At 42.7% G+C, this 24,993-nt stretch overlaps 1 protein-coding gene across 1 annotated transcript in view; it reads left to right on the top strand.

Annotated features, from left to right (window-relative positions):
- Window positions 1–24,993, top strand: part of LOC120029385 (CUB and sushi domain-containing protein 1-like) — a 328,206-nt gene that overhangs the window by 256,791 nt on the left and 46,422 nt on the right. Inside the window, 7 exon segments of the mRNA XM_038974609.1 lie at window positions 420–623; window positions 2,892–3,016; window positions 3,454–3,550; window positions 10,642–10,746; window positions 17,366–17,484; window positions 20,183–20,252; window positions 20,374–20,490. Of these exon segments, the coding sequence (XP_038830537.1) occupies window positions 420–623; window positions 2,892–3,016; window positions 3,454–3,550; window positions 10,642–10,746; window positions 17,366–17,484; window positions 20,183–20,252; window positions 20,374–20,490 (837 nt within the window).

Here is a 24,993-nt window from a genome sequence, read left to right as displayed (position 1 = left end):
AAGATCGGATATGGAGTTTCACACGTGAAAAACCTTAACGTCTGTGAGAGAAGAGAGGACAAGGCCATGCATGCAGTGGTACATAATGTTTTGCTATACTGTAGTACAGATTGTAACCAGTCATGTTTTGAATATCAGATATATATATATATTTGGTTTCATTGTCATCTTCCATGCCTTGGTGTCCTGAGTGTTCATGATTGAATAACAAAGTTATAACACATGCTGAAGTGTTTTTACTTCAGCATGAATTAGCCATTAGTATGGCTGATGATACACTGGGATCATTCTAAAGATCTCAAATGTCCATAATGACAAATCATATATTACAACCACATTGTATTGCAATTTTCCTGTGAGCTTTAAGCGAAGAGTTCACACATCTAGGTGTTAAACACTGGGTACTATTTTCTTTGTAGCTGTTCCTCGCACCAGTGACACGCAGTGCAGCTCTGTCCCAGAGCCACGCTACGGTAGACGGATTGGGTCCGAGTTCTCCGCTGGTTCCATTGTTCGCTTTGAGTGCAACCCTGGGTATCTGCTACAGGGATCCAAAGCCATCAAATGCAATGTGGTCCCCAATGCGCTAGCCCAGTGGAATGATACTGTGCCCGCTTGTGCTGGTAAGCCTCCTCAAATCAGTCACATTTGTGGAGATTGATTTAGAGATGGGTACATGTTGTTGTAAAAGGGAAATTCCACCACTTTTCAACCTGGTATTAATTATCACCAGACCCATACCGAGTCTGTGAAAACGACTCATTTCCACTATCTGCTGTTAAAATAAATGTTTTTACTTTATATATTTTTTACGGTAAAACGTAGGAATGCGCCGTTTTTACATATGTAGACATTGGTATGGTGCTGAGATAATGAATATGAGGTTGAAATGTGGTGCAATTGCCCTTTAAGAACATACAGTGTGTAGAACATCTAATAGATATGTCATCATTTTTTACATTTGTAAGTTACCATAAACACCATAAACATACTGAGATATTGGGAAGTGAGATGATTCTTTAGTCACAATAATGTTCTAAACTCAGCAAAAAAAGAAACGTCCCTTTTTCAGGACCCTGTCTTTCAAAGATAATTCGTAAAAATCCAAATAACTTCACAGATCTTCATTGTAAAGGGTTTAAACACTGTTTCCCATGCTTGTTCAATGAACCATGCACAATTAATGAACATGAACCTGTTGAACGGTCGTTAAGACACTAACAGCTTACAGTTGGTAGGCAATTAAGGTCACAGTTATGAAAACCTATGACACTAAAGAGGCCTTTCTACTGACTCTGAAAAACACCAAAAGAAAGATGCCCAGGGTCCCTGCTCATCTGCATGAATGTGCCTTAGATGTGGCCAGGGCAATGTCCGTACTGTGAGATGCCTAAGACAGCGTTACAGGGAGACAAGACGGACAGCTGCTCGTCCTCGCAGTGGCAGACCACATGTAACAACACCTGCACAGGATCGGTACATCCGAACATCACACCTGCAGGATAGGTACAGGATGGCAACAACAACTGCCCGAGTTACACCAGGAATGCACAATCCCTCCATCAGTGCTCAGACTGTCTGCAATAGGCTGAGAGAGGCTGGACTGAGGGCTTGTAGGCCTGTTGTAAGGCAGGTCCTCACCAGACATCACCGGCAACAACGTCGCCTATGGGCACAAACCCACCGTTGCTGTACCAGACAGGACTGGCAAAAAGTGCTCTTCTCTGATGAGTCGCGGTTTTGTCTCACCAGGGGTGATGGCTGGATTATTGTTTATCGTCGAAGGAATGAGCGTTACATCGAGACCTGCACTCTGGAGCGGGATTGATTTGGAGGTGGAGGGTCATGGTCTGGGGCGGTGTGTCACAGCATCATCGAACTGAGCTTGTTGTCATTGCAGGCAATCTCAACGCTGTGCATTACAGGGAAGACATCCTCCTCCCTCATGTGGTACCCTTCCTGCAGGCTCATCCTGACATGACCCTCCAGCATGACAATGCCACCAGCCATACTGCTCGTTCTGTGCGTGATTTCCTACAAGATAGGAATGTCAGTGTTCTGCCATGGCCAGTGAAGAGCCCGGACCTCAATCGCATTGAGCCCGTCTGGGACCTGTTGGATCAGAGGGTGAGGGCTAGGGTCATTCCCCCCAGAAATGTCCGGGAACTTGCAGGTGCCTTGGTGGAAGAGTGGGGTAACATCTCACAGCAAGAACTGGCAAATCTGGTGCAGTCCACGAGGAGGAGATGCACTGCAGTACTTTATGCAGCTGGTGGCCACACCAGATACTGACTGTTACTTTTGATTTTGATCCCCCCCCCTTTGTTCAGGGACACATTATTCCATTTCTGTTAGTCACATGTCTGTGGAACTTGTTCAGTTTATGTCTCAGTTGTTGAATCTGGTTATGTTCTTACAAATATTTACGCATGTTAAGTTTGCTGAAAATAAATGCAGTTGACAGTGAGAGGACATTTATTTTTTTGCTGAGTTTATATAGAATTATAAACTGGGTGGTTCGAGCCCTGAATGCTGATTGGCTGACAGTTGTGGTATATCAGACCGCATGCCATGTGTATGACAAAACCATTTATTTTTACTGCTCTAATTACGTTGGTAACCAGTTTATAATAGCAATAAGGCACCTCGGGGGTTTGTGGTATATGGCCAATATACCACAGCTAAGGTCAGTGTCGAGGCACTCCGCGTTGCATTGTGCTTAAGAACAGCCCTTAGCCATGGTATATTGGCCATATACCACACCTCTGGCCTTATTGCTTAAATGACTCATGTCAAATTTCCCCTCGGTGTCTTGACTCACCATGGCTACAGGAACCTGGCATGTGCCCCATTCAATTTGACTCTAATTTCCCCTCTGTTTCGCTCCCCAGTTCCATGCAGCGGTAATCTGACAGAGAGAAGAGGCACCATCCTCTCCCCCGGATTCCCCGAGCCCTATGGGAACAGCTTGAACTGCGTGTGGAAAATCATTGTCACCGAAGGAGCTGGGATTCAGGCAAGTACAAAGGGGGCAGGTCTGAACTCATCGAAAGTAATAAGCTACACCGACAGACAGAGAAGAGAGGGAAAATTGTATTTTTTGAGTGACAGGCTATAGCACATTTTAACCGTCAGTCGTCCTACTGAGAAGAAAAGAAAATTAGACGGTATAAATTAGACCCGTTGCCAGCAGAAGAAGTTTTAAAGCACATAAAAAAACAGCTGCAGTCTTATTGCTATTGATCGTGCCCTAATGAGAACAACTCGTTTTTTTTAAATACTTCTTACAAGAGCACAGTATAAAACCTGGTTTTATGTCTATAGCAGGAAAGAAAACTTCCCTCAATTAAAAACACCAGTCGCTCATCTAACCATTCAAAATGCTTGTCCTTTCAAAGAGATGCAATGTACATTCTTTTTGTCACTCTATTTACGTATTTTTTTCTTTTGCAGATTCAAGTAATGAGCTTCGCCACTGAGCATAATTGGGATTCCTTAGAAATCTATGATGGAGGGGACATGACAGCTCCTAAACTTGGAAGCTTTTCAGGTGGGAATTGGATTACTTAATCATGCATGGAATCACACGTTTCCCCTTGAGATATCATGTCTGTGTGCAATATAATACTTATTGCGAATTAGGTTTCATGTGTTTTACAGAATTGTTACAGGCCTATTATTTTGAAGACCACAATAAAAATGAAACCGACTCATGTTATGTTCCGTAGTTCTTCTAGGGGACTGAACATTGATCATGGGTCCAATACCTTTCTCCGCAATCTTTTACACAGCCAACCAATGTCCCAATCGTCATGTTGGATGACTCACAGTATTAGCTCCAGAGACCTTTTAAAATCCAGTTGGCAGCCATCTTGGCCTTTGGTGCCTCCCAGTTAATCCTAGGAACAGCATTTCTACAACTGAATAGCTGTGTCTGATATCTAATGAAGATGTTGAATGCTATGGCTGCATTAGGTATGATCAGTGATATGTATGGGCATATTCCATCCTTGTGAAAATAGAGGGCACTTCCCCTGTCTGGCAAATGTGTGGGTTTATCAATCTTGAGTAGATCCATTAGTTCATTACTTTCAGTATGTGTACGTGATTTTAAATGATTCAGTAAGCGAGGTCAGTTGGAGAAGAAGGTCATGACGGACATGTACATTGGGGACATGTTGGAACTCCTCCATAGGAATGAATATAATTCTGCAGTATTTCAATTCAATATTTCAAGGACGAAATTACATATATTTAAGTATTTTTGTTGTTGTAGTGGGGACAGTAACATTAGTACTTTCTAAAAAGTATTCTTTAAGGAAAATGTTTTTTTATATATATATATATATATATATATATATATATATATATATATATATATATATATATATATATATATATAAACTTCAATTTGAAGTTTGGGGTCACTTAGACATTTCCTTGTTTTTGAAAGAAAAGCACATTTTTTGTCCATTAAAATAACTTCAAATTGATCAGAAATACAGTGTAGACATTGTTAATGTTGTAAATGACTATTGTAGCTGGAAACGGCTGATCTTTTATGGAATATCTACATAGGCGTACAGAGGCCCATTATCAGCAACCATCACTCCTGTGTTCCAATGGCACGTTGTGTTAGCTAATCCAAGTTAATTATTTTAAAAAGGCTAATTTATCATTAGAAAACACTTTTGCAATTATGTTATGTCGCTTTACAGCTATTTTCAGGTCTCTCCATAGATTTTCGATCAGGTTCAAGTCCGGGCTCTGGGTGGGCCACTCAAGGACATTGAGACTTGTCCCGAAGCCACTCCTGCATTTGTCATTGCTGTGTGCTTAGGGTCATTGTCCTGTTAGAAGGGGAACCTTCGCCCCAGTCTGAGGTCCTGAGCACTCTGGAGCAGGTTTTCATCAAGGATCTCTCTGTACTTTGCTCCGTTCATCTTTGCCTCGATCATGACTGACCTCCCAGTCCCTGCTGCTGAAAAACATCCCCACAGCATGATGCTGCCAGCACCATTCTTCACCGTAGGGATGGTGCCAAGTTTTCTCCAGACGTGGCCCTTGGCATTCAGGCCTAAGAGTTCGATCTTGGTTTCATCAGACCACAGAATCTTGTTTCTCATGGTCTGAGAGTCTTTAGGTGCCTTTTGGCAAACTCCAAGCTGGCTGTCATGTGCCTTTTACTGAGGAGTGGCTTCTGTCTGGCCACTTTATCATAAAAGCCTGATTGGTGGAGTGCTGCAGAGATGGTTGTCCTTCTGGAATGTTCTCCCATCTCCACAGAGGAACTCTAAAGCTCCGTCAGAGTGACCATCAGGTTCTTGGTCACCTCCCTGACCAAGGCCCTTCTCCCCCGATTGCTCAATTTGGTCGGGCGGACAGCTCTAGGAAGAGTCTTGGTGGTTTCGAACTTCTTCCATTTCAGAATAATGGAGGCCACTGTGTTCTTGGGGACCTTCAATGCTGCAGAAATCTTTTCATACCCTTCCCCAGATCTGTTCCTCTACACAATGTTGTCTCGGAGCTCTACGGACAATTCTTTCGACATCATGGCTTGGTTTTTGCTCTGACATGCACTGTCAACTGTGGGACCTTATATAGACAGGTGTGTGCTTTTCCAAATCATGTCCAACCAATTGAATTTTCCACAGGTGGACTCCAATCAAGTTGTAGAAACATCTCAAGGATGATCAATGGAAACAGGATGCACCTGAGCTCAATTTTGAGTCTCATAGCAAAGGGTCTGAATACTTATGTAAATAAGGTGTTTCAGTTTTTGTTATTTTTAATAAATCTGGAAAAATTTCGAAACCTTTTTTTGCTTTGTCATTATGGGTTATTGTGTGTGGATTGCTGAGGATTTTTTTATTTAATCCTTTTTAGAATATGGCTGTAACGTAACAAATTGTGGAAAAAGTCAAGGGGTCTGAATACTTTCCGAAGGCACTGTATGTTATACAATGGTGGAGGAGTGCCAAGATGGTGGCTTTAAAACAGCGCCCCTGTTAGCCATCTAGTGTATATATAAACCATTTGGTGCACCAGTGGGTGAAGGGTGTCTTAACTTGCGTCTGTCCTCCTTTATACAACCTGATCATGCTAAATGCCAGCTGATAGGTGTTAGCTGTGTGGGAGTGTTAAACTGTGGGGGATTTCCATGGCAGGTTATGTTGTCAAGCCTCCCCATCTGTGATATTTTAGGATGTCCTCCGTGGGGCAAAACTACACATCCTTTATGTTAGAAAATATAGATGTAAGAATGGACACATCTGTTACACACACCAAGACAGTCGTGAAGAGGACAGGACAACGCCTCTTCTCCCTAAGGAGGCTAAAAGGATTTGGCATGTGCCTTCAGATCCTCAAAAAGTTATACAGCTGCACCATTGAGAGCCTCTTAACAGGCTGCATCACCTCTTGGTATGGCAAGTGCTTGGCATCCGACCGTAAGGTGCTATAGAGGGTAGTGCGTACGGCCCAGTACATCACTGTGGCCGAGCTCCCTGCCATCCAGGACCTCTATACCAGGCGGTGTCAGAGAAAGGCCCTAAAAATTGTTAAAGACTCTAGTCACCCAAGTGATAGACTGTTCTTTCTGCTACCACACGGCAAGCGGTATCGATGCACCAAAAACCCTGAACAGCTTCTACCCCCAAGCCATAAGACTGATAAATAGTTAGTTAAATAGTTAACCAAATAGCTACCCGGATCTCTGCGTTGACCATTTTTGCACTAACTTCTTTTGACTCATCAAATACACTGTTGCTAGTATTTATTATCTATCCTGTTGCCTAGTCACTTTATCCCTAGTTATATGTACATATCTACCTCAATTAGCTCGTACCCCTGCAAGCTGACTCTGTACTGGTACCCCGTGTATATAGCCAAGGTATTGTTACTCATTGTGTATTTGTTATTACTTTTATTATTACATGTTTTACTTTTCTATTATTTCACTATTTTCTTTCTCTCTGGGAAGACTAACATTTCAATGTGACGAATAACATTTGATTTGATTTGATTACCATGGTCTCTCCAGCAGGAGGGGATCTCCTGCAGCGGGAAAGGGGGGATTAACCTTTTTTGTGCCTCCCAATGGATATACGTGTAGCCATGCCCCGAGCAATGCCTTCTACAAGCCTGTAATGAACTCAGCTAGTGTCACAACAACAGGCTTAGAAAAGGTCAGGCAACTAGGGAGTCATGTGGCTTTAAGGCAAAATGTCTATGCTAAGATATCATTCTGAATGTATTAGTTCACGTGGTTCACCACTGCCGCACTCCTCTAAGCCAAGGCTTTAAATGCAACAAAAAAATGGTTGTCTTGGCCATCTAGCGAAGAAATAAATAATGATATCAGAGAACACCTGGTGACGGTTGTGTATGACTCATTGAATCTAAAGGAAAATACAATGGTAATTTACCTCCATTTTGAGCTGGGTTGTCCAAATGGCACAGGCACTGAGTCATCTTTAACATCGGTGAAATGTCTCCAAATCAGTAATCAGTGACATTAGGAGGGAATAAGAGAGAGGCCGTATCGTGTGCAGTGGCACGTTAAAATGCACAGTTTCCCCTTCATCGTTGTGTGGTCCGCCTTTACATCCTTGACATCCTCACCATTATAATCAGTCTTTTTATTCTTCTTTTAGTTACAAATCCATTAGTATAATTCTCTTAATTAAACTGTCGGAAATGCTTTGTGTTCTCTGTCGCCTTCCTTTTTGCATGATGTATCATACAGGATTAATCACACTTAATCAAATACCAATTCAATTACAATTGAATGAGGCTTATCTTTTCTGTTTACCACTATCCCCTATTACCACTATTAACAGTAGAATGTGCAAATGATGAGGATATGCTGTTGAAAAATGGTAAACGTGATATTTGTTGAAAAGTCCACTTCACAGTAGCTGCTGCTGTTGCATAGTTTGGTATTCCTTGCCTCAAATTGATTTCAGATTGTGGCTTTAATTGCTTTTGCCGTGAATACTTACATTTGAAGCATGATTCATTTGTGATCGATGGAAATATTTAATAATTAATCATACTTCAAATGTAAGTATTCACTGCAAAAGTAATTAAATCCACAATCTGAAATACATTTTATAGGACTCCAAAGATCAAATCAAATGGTATTTGTCACATGCTTCATAAACAATAGGTGTAGACTAACAGTGAAATGCTTACTTACAGGCCCTTCCCAACAATGCAAAGAGAAAAAATAGAAATAATATGAAAATAATAAAACAAAGAATAAATACACAATAGCTTGGCTATGTACACGGTATACCAGTACTGAGTCGATGTGCAGGGGTACAAGGTATTTGAGGTAGACATGTACATATACTGTAGGTAGGGATAAAGTGACTAGGCAACATGACAGATAATAAACAGTAGCAGCAGCATATGTGATGAGTCAAAAGAGTTTGTGCAAAAAGGGTCAATGCAGATAGCCCGGGTAGTTGCTCATTTACTGTTGCCGTCGCTCGATAGCGACAGTTTATGTCTGTATACCTCTCATTCTGTGGCCATTGTGGCTATTGATTGGGTTTATGTCTATATACCTCTCTCATTATGTGGCCATTGTGGCTATTGATTGGGTTTATGTCTATATACCTCTCTCATTCTGTGGCCATTGTGGCTATTTATGGGGTTTTGTTTCATCATGTTTAGAGATGAATGCCAAGTGGTTAATGTAAAAAAAAATATATATGGTAAATTGTATTTCAAGATTGGTTTTCCATCTTTACAAAAAATTAAATTAGCCTGCTTCCTGGCTGAAAGTTCACATCAAGAATTTCTTTAATCATAAGGTTCTAGACTGCCTAATAATACTAAATGTGCCAGATTCAATCCCGCAAAGTGCATTTTAAGCTCATCTGTGACTTATCTGACAAGCTCTGAAAACACTGGAGATGCCGTCTCACTAATAGAGATGATGGACCTCTGAATAGCTGGACAGCGGATGAGCTTTACAGAGCTGTCAAACTTCATCCAGAAATTATTAGTCAAGTCATTCAAGCGTAAAGGAGCATTTTACAGACTGCAATCATCAGCATAATGTACTCAGACAATTTTATGCCCGCCCGTTCTTCTACTGCCATGCTATGCTGGATCCCATAGCATTACAGAAACCCATTGCAAACTTGGTAGCTCACTGACATGATTTGCAGGTGAACATATCGTAATGTCTATCAAGTCAGGGGTCTCCTCCTAAAGCAGGAGAGCTTTAGTCATTTCATCAGAGTTATTCATGTGATTGATTATAAACGTGTTAAGTCAGTCAACGGTTTGTCATGAATGAGTGAAGGGTATATTGCTGTCTCATAGCATAGAGTTAAAACCTGTGAAGATGGCCTCCGAGGATACAGATGTAATAATAGGGTTGCAGAATGCTGGAAACTTTCCACGGCTTTTCAGAAATCCTGGTTGGAGGATTTCAGATTTCCTGTTTATTCCCTCGTGATGGAAGGAATTTTCCAACCAGGGTTTATGGAAAACCTATTTATTTTTTATTACCAGGTTTTTGCAACGCTATGTGTGACATCGATGAAGAGCATAAAAATAATTGCTTTCTCTAACTATGTCACAGAACTTGTGAGCTGGGGTTTGAACATAATATCCTGAAAATATAAAAGCTGGTGTCTCAACAGAATATGTTGCTGTATCTTTAATCTGCCCAGGGGAGTTTCAACATTTCTTTATTAAACTGACCAATGCCCAAGACACCAGAGATTTATTGCTATTATAAAGTTTGACACAAGTGATGAATGACACTGTTTCAGGTTATATAACCGCATATACGCTATTTTTCAACCACATGTTTGCTTACTCATGATGAGCACTGTGTTCTGATTTTCAGCAGCCTGAGCCAAAGCATATCATCCAAAAACATAGGATATCTACCACCCTGATCAAATCAAATCAAATTGTATTTGTCACGTGCGCTGAATACAACAGGTGTAGTAGACCTTAAAGTGAAATTCTTACTTACAAGTCCTAACCAACAATGCAGTTTAAAATATATATATATATGAATAAGAAATAAAAGTAACAAACAATTAAAGAGCAGCAGTAAAATAACAATAGCGAGGCTTTATACAGGGGGTACTGGTACAGAGTCAATGGGCGGGGGCACCAGTTAGTCGAGGTAATTGAGGTAATATGTACATGTAGGTAGAGTTATCCAAGTGACTATGCATAGATGGTTCCCTGTGAGCTCTGTAGACTTTTAACATTTTGACTTTTCCTATCTGTGGTGGTATGGTTGACTGCCCCCTGGAAACATTTGATGAGAACTCTCCCCTGGGAGCTCAGATACTGAAGAACAGAAACAAACTTCAGTGACCATTGTCTGTTAGAATTTCAAAGCATGTTTTTTTATTCTCCTTCCCCCCTTTCCCCTCTTTTCATTTGGTTGACCTCCAAAAAGGAAAGTATTTTATAGAGGAGGAAAAATGTCCATAGAATAGTGAACAGCTGTTCACCTTATTCTGTTTTGGCCATTGATATAAACTGTAGTCACTTGACGAACCAACCCTCCAGAAAACATCCATATATATTCAGAATTGCAAATGGAACTTATTTCAACAGTGAGATGAATGTAGATTTCTCCTGTGTGATGTATTTCAGGTACAACTGCTCCAGCCTTGCTGAACAGTACCTCCAACCAGCTCTACCTTCACTTCCAGAGTGATATCAGTGTTGTTGCTGCTGGATTCCACCTTGAGTACAAAAGTGAGTACAGTGTGTGTCTCATCATGAAACCTTCATTTTCTCCATATCCTCTGACCTTGTGAAATAAAGGAATCTACAAGATTTCCTCTTGGCTAATAAAATGTTGCTTACTCTCTCTCTCTCTCTCTCTCTCTCTCTCTCTCTCTCTCTCTCTCTCTCTCTCTCTCTCTCTCTCTCTCTCTCTCTCTCTCTCTCTCTCTCTCTCTCTCTCTCTCTCTCTCTCTCTCTCACACTCTCTCTCTCTCACACTCTCTCTCTCTCACACTCTCTCTTTCTCTCTCTCTCTCTCTCTCTCTCTCTCTCTCTCTCTCTCTCTCTCTCTCTCTCTCTCTCTCTCTCTCTCTCTCTCTCTCTCTCTCTTTCTGCTTCCTTGTTTATAACAGGGATGCAGTGCGTAATGTATGTAGTAGCATCACCTACAGTGCAGCTAAAACTCTGAATAAAAAGCACTCAACGGGGCATTCTACTTTTATAATGTTAAAAATTAAGCAGCTCTGGGTGAGGCATGTGCATTTTGACATTTAAAAGCTTTAGAGAAATTACCAAAGCTGTCATCATAGTTGACACTCAGTCCACCTGTCTATTGACTCACTACTGTAGCCTACTGAGTAAGACTGATCTGAATACAGTAATCTGTCTAAAGGAAAATGGTAGCCTTTGGATGCTATCTCGCTCACCTACTTTCACTAGCACAACAAAAGACAGTAGACCAAAGAATGTCCCCCTCTTGAATTACTACTGTACTGTATGTGCTTTAGCAGGGTCCAATCAAACATAATGTACAAAACTGACTCATTTCAGGAAACTAGGTGTATGTCACACGTCACTAATTCACATGAGAGGCATTTGAACTTAAACATACATTTTTTTATCAAAAAAGGTTGTTGGCAGAAATGCCTTCTGGAACATGTGAACTTTCATGTGCCTTAATAACAAACTTGTATTCCATCCGTAAATACCAATAAAGTTGTTAAATTACGAGCTTAGTTGGTTTAGCCATGGAAAAAGACAGGGACCGTCCCGTTAGCCATGATTGGCTGAGATAATGGATGGGCTGGACATGCCGAGAGATGAGTTTGGATTGGTCTTTAGCATGCTATGTGCACAAAAGATGCTATCATGGCTTTGAAGATTTAAACAACAAACTTACAAAATTAGCATAAATTGTTCAACAAGTACAGCATAATTCACTGATAACAACAATTCTGTTAACCCAAAAATAAATACCAAGAAAACTGGCTGATAAAATCCAATTTCTCTACCTTTTACCATGGGTTGGAGCCTGATGGGAATTCCTCTTTTCAATTCTGAAATGGGCTCCCAATCTGTACTGTGTGGACACTGATAGCATCAGAGATAGTCTGTCTCTGTGGCCGCTTGCCTCATCTGCCTCTGTCTCAACAGAAGAAACAGTGCCCTTTAGCTGCTGTGGACAGTCCTGATGTAAACCATTTCATCTTATTCATTCTTAACACCTCAACATCCTCTGCTACTATCTCTAAGTCCTCTCAGTGGGGATCTCAATTCGGCTATTTCCCCTCTCTCAGCCCACTTAAAAGTGTATCCCCCATGTGCAGCCTATGTGCTATGTGATACGGCAGGGCTGTTCAACTGGCGGCCCGCGGGCCAGATCCGGCCCATTTATTAATCCCTTTGATCAATTCTTAACATTAAGAAATTATCTGCAAAAAAATCCCTGCCAAAATCCAGCTTTCAGTGCCAAAACACTCTCACATTACAAACGCTCACATACACAAAACACACACACGTACATGCATATTGACGCCACACACACACACACACTCACACATAGACACACTTTCACAATCTTCACATACACTGCTGCAACTCTGTTTATTATCTATCCTGACTGCCTAGTCACTTTTAACCCTACCTACATGTACATATTACCTCAACTACCTTGTACCCCTGCACATTGACTCGGTACCGGTACTTCTTGTATATAGCCTTGTTATTGTATTGTGTTACTATTTTTTTTCTCCTTATTTGCAAATGTTTCTTTTTAACTCTGCATTGTTGGGAAAGGGCTCGTAAGTAAGCATTTCACTGTAAAGTCTTCACCTGTTGTATTTTGTGCATGTGACAAATACAATACACACCACTACTGTGGTTGTCTATACAGTAGTGTGGTTTCTAGCGCCTATGTGGCATGTTGATTTATTCATTTTTTTTCACATGAATTTGACTCTAGCATTTGAAGGGTTTAAGCAAAAAAAATATTATGACCTCATTCCTAAAAGCTACAACTCTCAGGAACTCGTACCTGCCTTTTCTTATAACCCTAACCCTTCTGTTTCCCTGTCTGATAACCCTAACCCTTCTGTTTTCCTGTCTGATAACCCTAACCCTTCTGTTCCCCTGTCTGATAACCCTAACCCTAACCCTTCTGTTTTCCTGTCTGATAACCCTAACCCTTCTGTTTCTCTGTCTGATAACCCTAACCCTGTTTTCCTGTCTGATAACCCTAACCCTTCTGTTTTCCTGTCTGATAACCCTAACCCTAACCCTTCTGTTTCTCTGTCTGATAACCCTAACCCTAACCCTTCTGTTTTCCTGTCTGATAACCCTAACCCTTCTGTTTTCCTGTCTGATAACCCTAACCCTTCTGTTTCCCTGTCTGATAACCCTAACCCTGTTTTCCTGTCTGATAACCCTAACCCTTCTGTTTTCCTGTCTGATAACCCTAACCCTAACCCTTCTGTTTCCCTGTCTTATAAGCCTAACCCTTCTGTTTCCCTGTCTGATAACCCTAACCCTTCTGTTTCCCTGTCTGATAACCCTAACCCTTCTGTTTTCCTGTCTGATAACCCTAACCCTTCTGTTTCCCTGTCTGATAACCCTAACCCTTCTGTTTCCCTGTCTGATAACCCTAACCCTTCTGTTTCCCTGTCTGATAACCCTAACCCTGTTTTCCTGTCTGATAACCCTAACCCTTCTGTTTCCCTGTCTGATAACCCTAACCCTTCTGTTTCCCTAACTGATAACCCTAACCCTTCTGTTTCCCTGTCTGATAACCCTAACCCTTCTGTTTCCCTGTCTAATGGGAGGGAAACAGGGACTCATTTATAACACACCTAATGACTGAGGGAAATTAATTCAATGCATACTTCCTGCACACTGGAATTTGGCATTACCTAATGTAACACATTGTTATTTATTGAGATGCTTAGTTTTCAGGCTATTTTTATGTGACCTAATTACTTTTAAGAAGCTTATAATAGTTGTTTAACTAAAAACAAATAATGGTGAGCGAGAGTTGCGCCTTTACCTTTTCAATGATGATAAAACATCTTGGTTGCACCTCGACTCATGTTGATTGAGCGTCCTCCATTTCTTTCCTGATTACTTTTAGCAACATTTAATTTGAAGAAAAGTTATTTATTGGTGTGTGTGCGTTGCTTTTTATACAGTTATTCCGAAGCATGTGTAAAATTTCTGTCCCCTCTGTAATAACCCTTTTTTACATCTGGCCGCTGTAAGAATATAGTTGAATAGTCCAGTCATACAGCATCAACCGTAAGGGATCTAACCAGGAAACGTACCAACGTTTTTTAATCAGTCTTATCTTGATTAGAGATAGATTATTTCTCTCACCGCTGCACGAAGAGGAGATATTTAACACAGGGCATGACTCCTTCTGGTCACTACACAACCACACACGCTAGATTAGGCGTGTTAACCCTGGAGTCCTGGCTCAATTGCCAACCTGGAACCTCCTTAATACAATCATGGCGACGGCAACCTAATCATCCCTAGCTTTGAATTGTCTCGTTTAACCCTTCGCCTCTCCATAGCAACACTTCCCTTTCCAAGTCGTTGTTGTAAATGAGAATGTCTCCTCAATCAATCGATCTGTTCAAATGAAGCTAAAACATGGCAAAAAATCTCATGTGGCCCTTACTAATAGATTTGGACAAAACTGAGACATGCTGAGAATGTCAGGATGTTACAAATTAAAGATGTTTAGGCCAATTTAGTATGTATTCTTTGCCAATTGTCTTCCATATTAATACACATAATTGGCAGGATGTCTTCCTGGAAGCGTTATGCCTGATATAGCCATGTCATTTCTGCAATGTTATGCAGAATAGGGGAGAGCCAGTGTTTGTAAAGGACATCAACTGTATAATTAACCAATAAGGCACGAGGAGGTGTGGTATATGCAGTGGTGTAAAGTACTTAAGTAAAAATACTTTGAAGTATTTTGGGGTATCTGTACTTTACTTTCCTATTTATATTTTTGCCTACTTTTACTTCACTACATTCATAAAGAAAATAATGTACTTTTTACTCCATACATTTTCCCTGACACCCAAAAGTACTTATTACATTTTGACAGGAAAATGGTCCAATTCACACACTTATCAAGAGAACATCCCTGGTCATCCCTACTGCCTCTGATCTGGCGGTCTCACTAAACACAAATGCTTCGATTGTGTTGGAGTGTGCCCCTGGCTATCCGTCAATTTAAAATAAACAAGAAAATGGTGCCGTCTGGTTTTACTTTTGATACTTAAGTATATTTAAAACCAAATACTTTTGGACTTTTACTCAAGTAGTGTTTTACTGGGTGACTTTCACTTTTACTGGAGTCATTTTCTGTTAAGGTATCTTTACTTTTACACAAGTATGAGAATTTAGTACTTTTTCCACCACTGTGTATATGGCCAGTATACCACGGCTAAGAACTGTTCTTATGTATGACGCAATAGCAGAGTGCCTGGATACAGCCCTTAGCTGTGGTATATTGTCCATATACCACAAACCCCCGAGGTGCCTTATTGCTATTATAAACTGGTTACCAACATAATTAGAACAGTAAAAAGAAACGTTTTGTCATACCCATGGTATATATAATATACATTTTTACCTAGAGCTACGTGTACTGTAAAAGTAGATATCATTAAAGAAGAATAGCTTTGTGACTTTCTGTCAGAACAAGAGGAGCTTGTTATATTTGCATAGAGATGGTTGTCATTGACTTTTAGGTTCATCCTGAATGTTTACCGTTGGATGACTGTGGCTGCATCTTAATGATCCTAGACTGAATCTGGCTTGTGCACGGTAGTTACGAAGTGCCACATCTAAAATTAGATTCATGCCACGTGTTTTTATCACACATCAAGATGGTGAATTTGTTAGAGCTTGGGTGAGGAGACAAGTGTATTAAATGTTTGACTTTCTGGATCTTGAAGGCTGAATTCCTGCCTGGATCAGTCCGTTGTGGTTGTAGAGAAAATGTCAGATTTTTTCCCTCAAGGGTTATCATTTATCCTCTGAGAGAGAGACTATGGCCATGTGGCATTTTATTGATTTATTCTGCAGAAAAACACTTCAAATGGTTGGTATGTGTAACGTGAGTGTCAGATAGATGGAAATGGAATTAACAAGTGGTATTGATCTAACGTTAAATAAATGTGTTAGTAGTTTGGTACAAGCCAGGGTTCTGATGCCTTAGCATTTAAAGAAATGCCCAGTGTTCTTTTTGTGGTTCACTGTTTTTTGACCAGTTGCATACTGTACATCTCCGCTCACTCCCTCCTGAACAGGAGTACATGCTCCTTAGAATATATTGAAAGTAACTTGCTCCGAATTCTGCTGTGAAATCCCCTTGAACCAAAGCTAATGTTTAATCTCCCTAGTCTCGCCCTAGCCGCCCACAGCCATTTGGGCTTCCCTGTTTGAAACAGTCACCTACACATTAGGGTGTGACAGTGTCTGTTGGGTTTTGTTGTGTTGGGTAATGTAGGCATCGCAGGTGAAAGTCCTTTGCTATTGATGGGTAGAAAAATAATGAGAGAGTTTTACACACACTCACAACTGCACGGTGCTACCTGCTGAGTGGTGCAATCCAAACAAGACAAATTTATACAGGATCTCCTTTCATTGGCTTGACGAAGGTGGTTGTCATGGCAACATACTCTCTCACTGTCTCCTCCTGCAGTGTGTACAGTTTTAACCCACTGGAAGATGTTTTCAAGAAATGAACAAAAGCACAATGCATATTTAAATAACACAGATCAGTGGGTATGCTATTTTCAGATTTTTTTTAACAATACTGTTGTAGCGTTCTAAATGAAAAAGCATAGAGATAAAGGTTACACACTACAGCACAATACACGTATAGTTTCATGACGTTGTCAGTACCCTGTGCCCCTTGGTACCCGACTGTGATGACGTTGTCAGTACCCTGTGCCCCTTGGTACCCGACTGTGGTTATGTATCTGCATTACCTTCCTACGACTGGGGGTTTATAACCATCCAAATGACAAATGATTTAACTATAGAAAACTTAACAAACGTACAATAATCCTATGTCATTGTGACAAAACCAATAATCATTGTATCTATTTTAATAGCTATAGGCTATACCAGAGCCTGTTGACAGCATACAATAATCATATCCACTTGGCTTTGCAATACTCTCCGATGTGTTTGCCTCTTCTTGCTCCAGCTTTGAGGAATACTGTTCTCTGAAACATGAAAACAGGATCACCATACTGAGTATTGAAGACCAATCATTCATGTGATGTGCAACATCAAGTACTTTATCTAAGCAGGCATGATGAGGCCTTTTTTATCTCTCTGCTCCATCTAGCCGTTGGTCTCACTGCCTGTCCGGAGCCAGTGGTGCCTGCCAATGGCATCAAAACAGCGGACAGGTACATGGTCAATGAGGTGGTGTCATTCAGCTGTGAACCAGGATACATACTGCAGGTGAGAGCTGTACTGTGTTCCCACTGCTGTGTCAACGTGCTGCTAAGCTTTATCCCCTAAGTCAATGTGTAAAGATGTGTGCTGGGTCGCAAGTCTAGTATGCAAAGTCAACTCAGCAACTCAGCAAACTGTGATTTGTCTTTGAGTTCAGTGTGCTGAGAAGCCCCCTACCTTCACATTATAGAGAGAAACCCCCTACCTTTACATCTGAGAGAGAAACCCCCTACTTTTACATTATAAAGAGAGACATCCTACCTTTACATTATAGAGAGAAACCCCCTACCTTTATATTATAGGGAGAAACCCCCTACCTTTACATTATAGAGAAAAAAAACCTACCTTTACATTATAGGGAGAAACCCCCTACCTTTACATTATAGAGAAAAAAAACCTACCTTTACATTATAGGGAGAAACCCCCTACCTTTACATTATAGAGAGAAACTCCCTACCTTTACATTATAGAAAGAAACCCACTACCTTTACATTATAGAGAGAAACCCCCTACCTTTATATTATAGGGAGAAACCCCCTACCTTTACATTATAGAGAAAAAAAACCTACCTTTACATTATAGGGAGAAACCCCCTACCTTTACATTATAGAGAAAAAAAACCTACCTTTACATTATAGGGAGAAACCCCCTACCTTTACATTATAGAGAGAAACTCCCTACCTTTACATTGTATAGAGAAAACCCCTACCTTTACATTATAGAGAGAAACTCCCTACCTTTACATTATAGAGAGAAACTCCCTACCTTTACATTATAGAGAGAAACCCCCTACCTTTACATTATAGAGAGAAACCCCCTACCTTTACAATATAGAGAAACCCCCTACCTTCACATTATAGAGAGAAACCCCCTACCTTTACATCTGAGAGAGAAACCCCCTACCTTTACATTATAGAGAGAAACTCCCTACCTTTACATTGTAGAGAGAAACCCCCTACTTTTACATTATAAAGAGAGACATCCTACCTTTACATTATAGAGAGAAACCCCCTACCTTCACATTATAAAGAGAGACATCCTACCTTTACATTATAGAGAGAAACCCCCTACCTTCACATTATAGAGAGAAACCCCCTACCTTCACATTATAGAAAGAAACCCACTACCTTTACATTATAGAGAGAAACCCCCTACCTTTATATTATAGGGAGAAACCCCCTACCTTTACATTATAGAGAAAAAAAACCTACCTTTACATTATAGGGAGAAACCCCCTACCTTTACATTATAGAGAAAAAAAACCTACCTTTACATTATAGGGAGAAACCCCCTACCTTTACATTATAGAGAGAAACTCCCTACCTTTACATTGTATAGAGAAACCCCCTACCTTTACATTATAGAGAGAAACCCCCTACCTTTACAATATAGAGAAACCCCCTACCTTCACATTATAGAGAGAAACCCCCTACCTTTACATCTGAGAGAGAAACCCCCTACCTTTACATTATAGAGAGAAACTCCCTACCTTTACATTGTAGAGAGAAACCCCCTACTTTTACATTATAAAGAGAGACATCCTACCTTTACATTATAGAGAGAAACCCCCTACCTTCACATTATAGAGAGAAACCCCCTACCTTCACATTATAGAGAGAAACCCCCTACCTTCACATTATAGAGAGAAACCCCCTACCTTTACATTATAGAGAGAAACCCACTACCTTTACATTATAGAGAGAAACCCCCTACCTTTACATTATAGAGAGAAACCCCCTACCTTCACATTATAGAGAGAAACCCCCTACCTTTACATTATAGAGAGAAACCCCCTACCTTTACATTATAGAGAGAAACCCCCTACCTTTACATTATAGAGAGAAACCCCCTACCTTTACATTATAGAGAGAAACCCCCTACCTTCACATTATAGAGAGAAACCCCCTACCTTCACATTATAGAGAGAAACCCCCTACCTTTACATTATAGAGAGAAACCCCCTACCTTTACATTATAGAGAGAAACCCCCTACCTTTACATTATAGAGAGAAACCCCCTACCTTTACATTATAGAGAGAAACCCCCTACCTTTACATTATAGAGAGAAACCCCCTACCTTTACATTATAGAGAGAAACCCCCTACCTTTACATTATAGAGAGAAACCCCCTACCTTCACATTATAGAGAGAAACCCCCTACCTTCACATTATAGAGAGAAACCCCCTACCTTTACATTATAGAGAGAAACCCCCTACCTTTACATTATAGAGAGAAACCCCCTACCTTTACATTATAGAGAGAAACCCCCTACCTTTACATTATAGAGAGAAACCCCCTACCTTTACATTATAGAGAGAAACCCCCTACCTTTACATTATAGAGAAAAAAAACCTACCTTTACATTATAGGGAGAAACCCCCTACCTTTACATTATAGAGAGAAACCCCCTACCTTTACAATATAGAGAAACCCCCTACCTTTACATTATAGAGAGAAACCCCCTACCTTTACATTATAGAGAGAAACCCCCTACCTTTACAATATAGAGAAACCCCCTACCTTTACATTATAGAGAGAAACTCCCTACCTTTACATTATAGAGAGAAACCCCCTACCTTTACATTATAGAGAGAAACCCCCTACCTTCACATTATAGAGAGAAACCCCCTACCTTCACATTATAGAGAGAAACCCCCTACCTTTACATTATAGAGAGAAACATCCTACCTTTCTATTTTCCAGGGCCACTCTCATATATCCTGTATGCCAGGGACCGTGCGGCGCTGGAACTACCCTCCCCCTCTCTGCATTGGTAAGAACTTTTACTTGGAAGTGGTCACATTCAAGGCAATGGTTTACTGTTTCAGTGTTATTCGTTGTCTGCAATATTGTTTCAATGTGTGCCACACATTATGTGCATTTTTCTTTTCCAGCAAAGTGCGGTGGAACAGCTGTTGACTTGGCCAATGTTATTTTAAGTCCTGGATTCCCTGGCAACTACCCTGGTAACATGGATTGTACATGGAGGATTCTATTACCAGTTGGATATGGTGAGGAATCTGCTATGATAACGATAATGATAAGAAGCCATGGTTAATTTTAGTAATGCCAGAGATAATAGCTTTATTTTTATATAATTTTTTGTAATAATCTCCATTAGCTGTTGCAAAAGCAGCAGCTACTCTTCCTGGGGTCCACACAAAACATGGAACATGACATAATACCATAATACCAATACCATACCATACTTCCTAAATTATTTTGTTCACCCGACCTAGAATTCCTTACAAACAAATGCCGACCGTATTATCTTCCAAGAGAATACTCTTCGATTATAGTCACAGCCGTGTATATCCCCCCAAGCAGATCCCTCGTCGGCCCTGAAAGAACTTCACTGGACTCTATGTAAACTGGAAACCATACATCCTGAGGCTGCATTTATTGTAGCTGGGGATTTTAACAAAGCTAACCTTAGAACCATACTTCCTAAATTCTATCAGCATATCGAAAGCGCGACAAGAGCTAGTAGCTTTCTGGATCATTGCTACTCGAACTTCCGCGATGCATACAAAGCCCTCCCACGCCCTGCCTTCGGCAAATCTGACCATGACTCCATTTTGTTGCTCCCAGCCTGTAGAGAGAAACTAAAACTGGAAACGCCTATGCTCAGGTCATACAACGCTGGTCTGACCAATCGAATTCCACGCTTCAAGATTGCTTCGATCACGTGGACTGGGATATGTTCTGGTTAGCCTCAGGCAATAACTTTGGCATATACGCTGACTCGGTGAGCGAGTTTATTAGCAAGTGAATCGGAGATGTCGTTCCCTCTGTGACCATTAAAACCTTCCCTAACCAGAAACCGTGGATTGATGGCAGCATTCGCGCGAACCACCGCTTTTAATCATGGCAAGGTGTCCGGAAACACGACCGAATACAAACAGTGCAGCTATTCCCTCCGCAAGGCAATCAAACAAGCAAAGCGTCAGTATAGAGACAATGTAGAATCGCAATTCAACGGCTCAAACACGAGACGTATATGGCAGGGTCTGAAGTTAATCACGGATTACAAAAAGAAAACCAGCCCCGTCGCGGACACCGACGTCTTGCTCCCAGACAAATTAAACAACTTCTTTGCTCGCTTTGAGGACAATACAGTGCCACTGACACGGCCCGCTACCAAAGCCTGTGGGCTCTCCTTCTCCGTGGCCAATGTGAGTAAAAAATTTAAACGTATTAACCCTCGTAAGGCTGCCGGCCCAGACGGCATCCCTAGCCGTGTCCTCAGAGCATGCGCAGACCAGCTGGCTGGTGTGTTCACTGACATTTTCAACCAATCCCTATCCCAGTCTGTTGTCCCCACATGCTTCAAGATGGCCACCATTGTTCCTGTTCCCAAGAAAGCAAAGGTAACTGAACTAAATGACTATCGCCCCATTGCACTCACTTCTGTCATCATGAAGTGCTTTGAGAGACTAGTCAAGGACCATATCACCTCCACCCTACCTGATACCCTAGACCCACTCCAATTTGCTTACCGACCCAATAGGTCCACTGACGATGCAATCGCCATCACACTGCACACTGCCCTATCCCATCTGGACAAGAGGAATTCCTATGTAAGAATGCTGTTCATTGACTACATCTCAGCATTTAACACCATAGTACCCTCCAAACTCATCATTAAGACCCTGGGTCTCGACCCCGCCCTGTGCAACTGGGTCCTGGACTTTCTGAACGGAAACCCCCAGGTGGTGAAGGTAGGAAACAACATCTCTACCCCACTGATCCTCAACACTGGGGCCCCACAAGGGTGCGTGCTCAGCCCCATCCTGTACTCCCTGTTCACCTATGACTGCGTGTCCATGCACGCTTCCAACTCAATCATCAAGTTTGCAGAGGACACTACAGTGGTAGGCCTGATTACCAACAATGACGAGACAGCCTACAGGGAGGAGGTGAGGGCCCTCAGAGTGTGGTGTCAGGAAAATAACCTCTCACTCAACGTCAACAAAACAAAAGAGATTATTGTGGACTTCAGGAAACAGCATTGGGAACACCCCCCCATCCACATCGACAGGACAGTAGTGGAGAAGGTGGAAAGTTTTAAGTTCCTCGGCATACACATCACGGAAAAACTGAAATGGTCCTCCACACAGACAGTGTGGTGAAGAAGGTGCAACAGTCCCTCTTCAACCTCAGGAGACTGAAGAAATTTGGCTTGTCATCTAAAACACTCACAAGCTTTTACAGATGCACAATCGAGAGCATCCTGTCGGGCTGTATCACCGCCTGGTACGGAAATTGCACCGCCCTCAACCGCAAGGCTCTCCAGAGGGTAGTACGGTCTGCACAACGCATCACCTGAGGTAAACTACCTGCCCTCCAGGACACCTACAGCACCCGACGTCACAGGAAGGCCAAAAAGATCATCAAGGAAAACAATCACCCGAGCCACTGCCTGATCACCCCGCTATCATCCAGAAGGCGAGGTCAGTACAGGTGCATCAAAGCTGGGACCGAGAGACTGAAAAACAGCTTCTATCTCAAGGCCATCCGTGTAATGCGGTCTGTGTGTAGCTGGTGTAGAGGAGTCAGGCGCAGGCCAGCAGATATGAGTAAATAAACGTAATTTACTCAAAATATACAAATGCAATACAAAAATGAGAGCCCACAATAACGGACCGTACTACATACAAACAATTACTCACAAACAGACATGGGGGAACAGAGGGTTAAATAATGAACAAGTAATTGGGGAATTGAAACCAGGTGTGTAAGACAAAGACAAAATAAATGGAAAATGAAAAGTGGATCGGCGATGGCTAGAAGGCCGGTGACGTCGACCGCAGAACGCCGCCCGAACAAGGAGAGGGACCGACCTTGGTGGAACTCCCGCAGCAACGAAGGGTGCAAGACGTCCTCCACCGGCACCCAGCATCTCTCCTCCGGACCGTACCCCTCCCACTCCACGAGGTACTGCAGGCCCCTCGCCCGACGCCTCGAGTCCAGGATGGCTCGAACAGCATATGCCGGGGCCCCCTCGAGGCGGAGGAACCTCCCGCACCTCAGGTTCCTGGAGTGGACCAGCCACCACCGGCCTGAGGAGAGACACATGGAACGAGGGATTAATACGATAATCTGGGGGAAGCTGTAACCTGTAGCATACCTCGTTCAGTCTCCTCAGGACTTTGAATGGCCCCACAAACTGCGGACCCAGCTTCCGGCAGGGCAGGCGGAGGGGCAGGTTTCGGGTCGAGAGCCAGACCCTCACTGCGGTGACGGTCGGCGCTCGCCTTCTGCCGCCTCACGGCCCGTTGCAGGTGCACATGGGCGGCGTCCCAGGTCTCCTCCGAGCGCTTAAACCATTTGTCCACCGCAGGAGCTTCGATCTGTCTCTGATGCCAAGGTGCCAGGACCGGCTGATACCCCAGTACGCACTGGAAGGGCGAGAGGTTAGTGGAGGAGTGGCGGAGGGAGTTTTGGGCCATCCCAGGGGATGAACGCCGCCCACTCCCCCGGCCGGTCCTGGCAATATGACCGCAGAAACCTACCCACATCCTGGTTTACTCTCTCCACCTGCCCATTACTCTCGGGGTGAAAACCTGAGGTGAGGCTGACCGAGACCCCTACACATTCCATGAACGCTCTCCAGACCCTGGTCGTGAACTGGGGACCCCCATCAGAGACTATGTCCTCAGGTACCCCGTAGTGCCGGAAGACGTGAGTGAACAGGGCCTACGCAGTCTGTAGGGCCGTAGGGAGACCGGGCAAAGGGAGGAGACGGCAGGACTTAGAAAACCGATCCACAACGACCAGGATCGTGGTGTTGCCCTGTGAGGGAGAAAGATCAGTCAGGAAGTCCACCGACAGGTGCGACCACGGCCGCTGTGGAACGGGGAGGGGTTGTAAATTCCCTCTGGGCAGGTGCCTGGGAGCCTTGCACTGGGCGCACACCGAGCAGGAGGAAACATAAACCCTCACGTCCTTGGCCAAGATGGAGCACCAGTACTTCCCACTAAGGCAACTTCACCGTCCGACCAATGCCAGGGTGACCAGAGGAGGGTGACGTGTGGGCCCAATAGATCAAAAGGTCGCAGACAGCAGACGGAATGTACAGGCGCCCAGCTGGACACTGGGGGGGAAGTGGGCTCTGTACGTAACGCCCGCTCCCACACCACCGGTGCCACCAGGCAAGAGGCCTGAAGTATGGGAGTGTGATCCATGGACCTCTCCTCTGTGTCATACATCCGGGACAGTGCGTCTGCCTTAGCGTTCTGGGAACCTGGTCTGTAGGACAGAGTTAAAACAAAACGGGTAAAGAACATGGCCCACCTTGCCTGGCGAGGGTTCAGTCTCCTCGCCGCCCGGATGTACTCCAGATTGCGGTGGTCAGTCCAGATGAGAAAAGGGTGTTTAGCCCCCTCAAGCCAATGTCTCCACGCCTTCAGAGCCTTGACTACAGCCAACAGCTCCCGGTCCCCCACATCATAGTTTCGCTCCGCCGGGCTGAGTTTCTTTGAAAAGAAAGCACAGGGGCGGAGCTTCGGTGG

This window comes from Salvelinus namaycush, chromosome 35 (assembly GCF_016432855.1).
Source record: "Salvelinus namaycush isolate Seneca chromosome 35, SaNama_1.0, whole genome shotgun sequence".
Taxonomy (NCBI): Eukaryota; Metazoa; Chordata; class Actinopteri; order Salmoniformes; family Salmonidae; genus Salvelinus; species Salvelinus namaycush.
The sequence above is the reverse complement of the archived record's forward strand: the minus strand, read 5'-3'. Positions and strand labels throughout refer to the sequence as shown.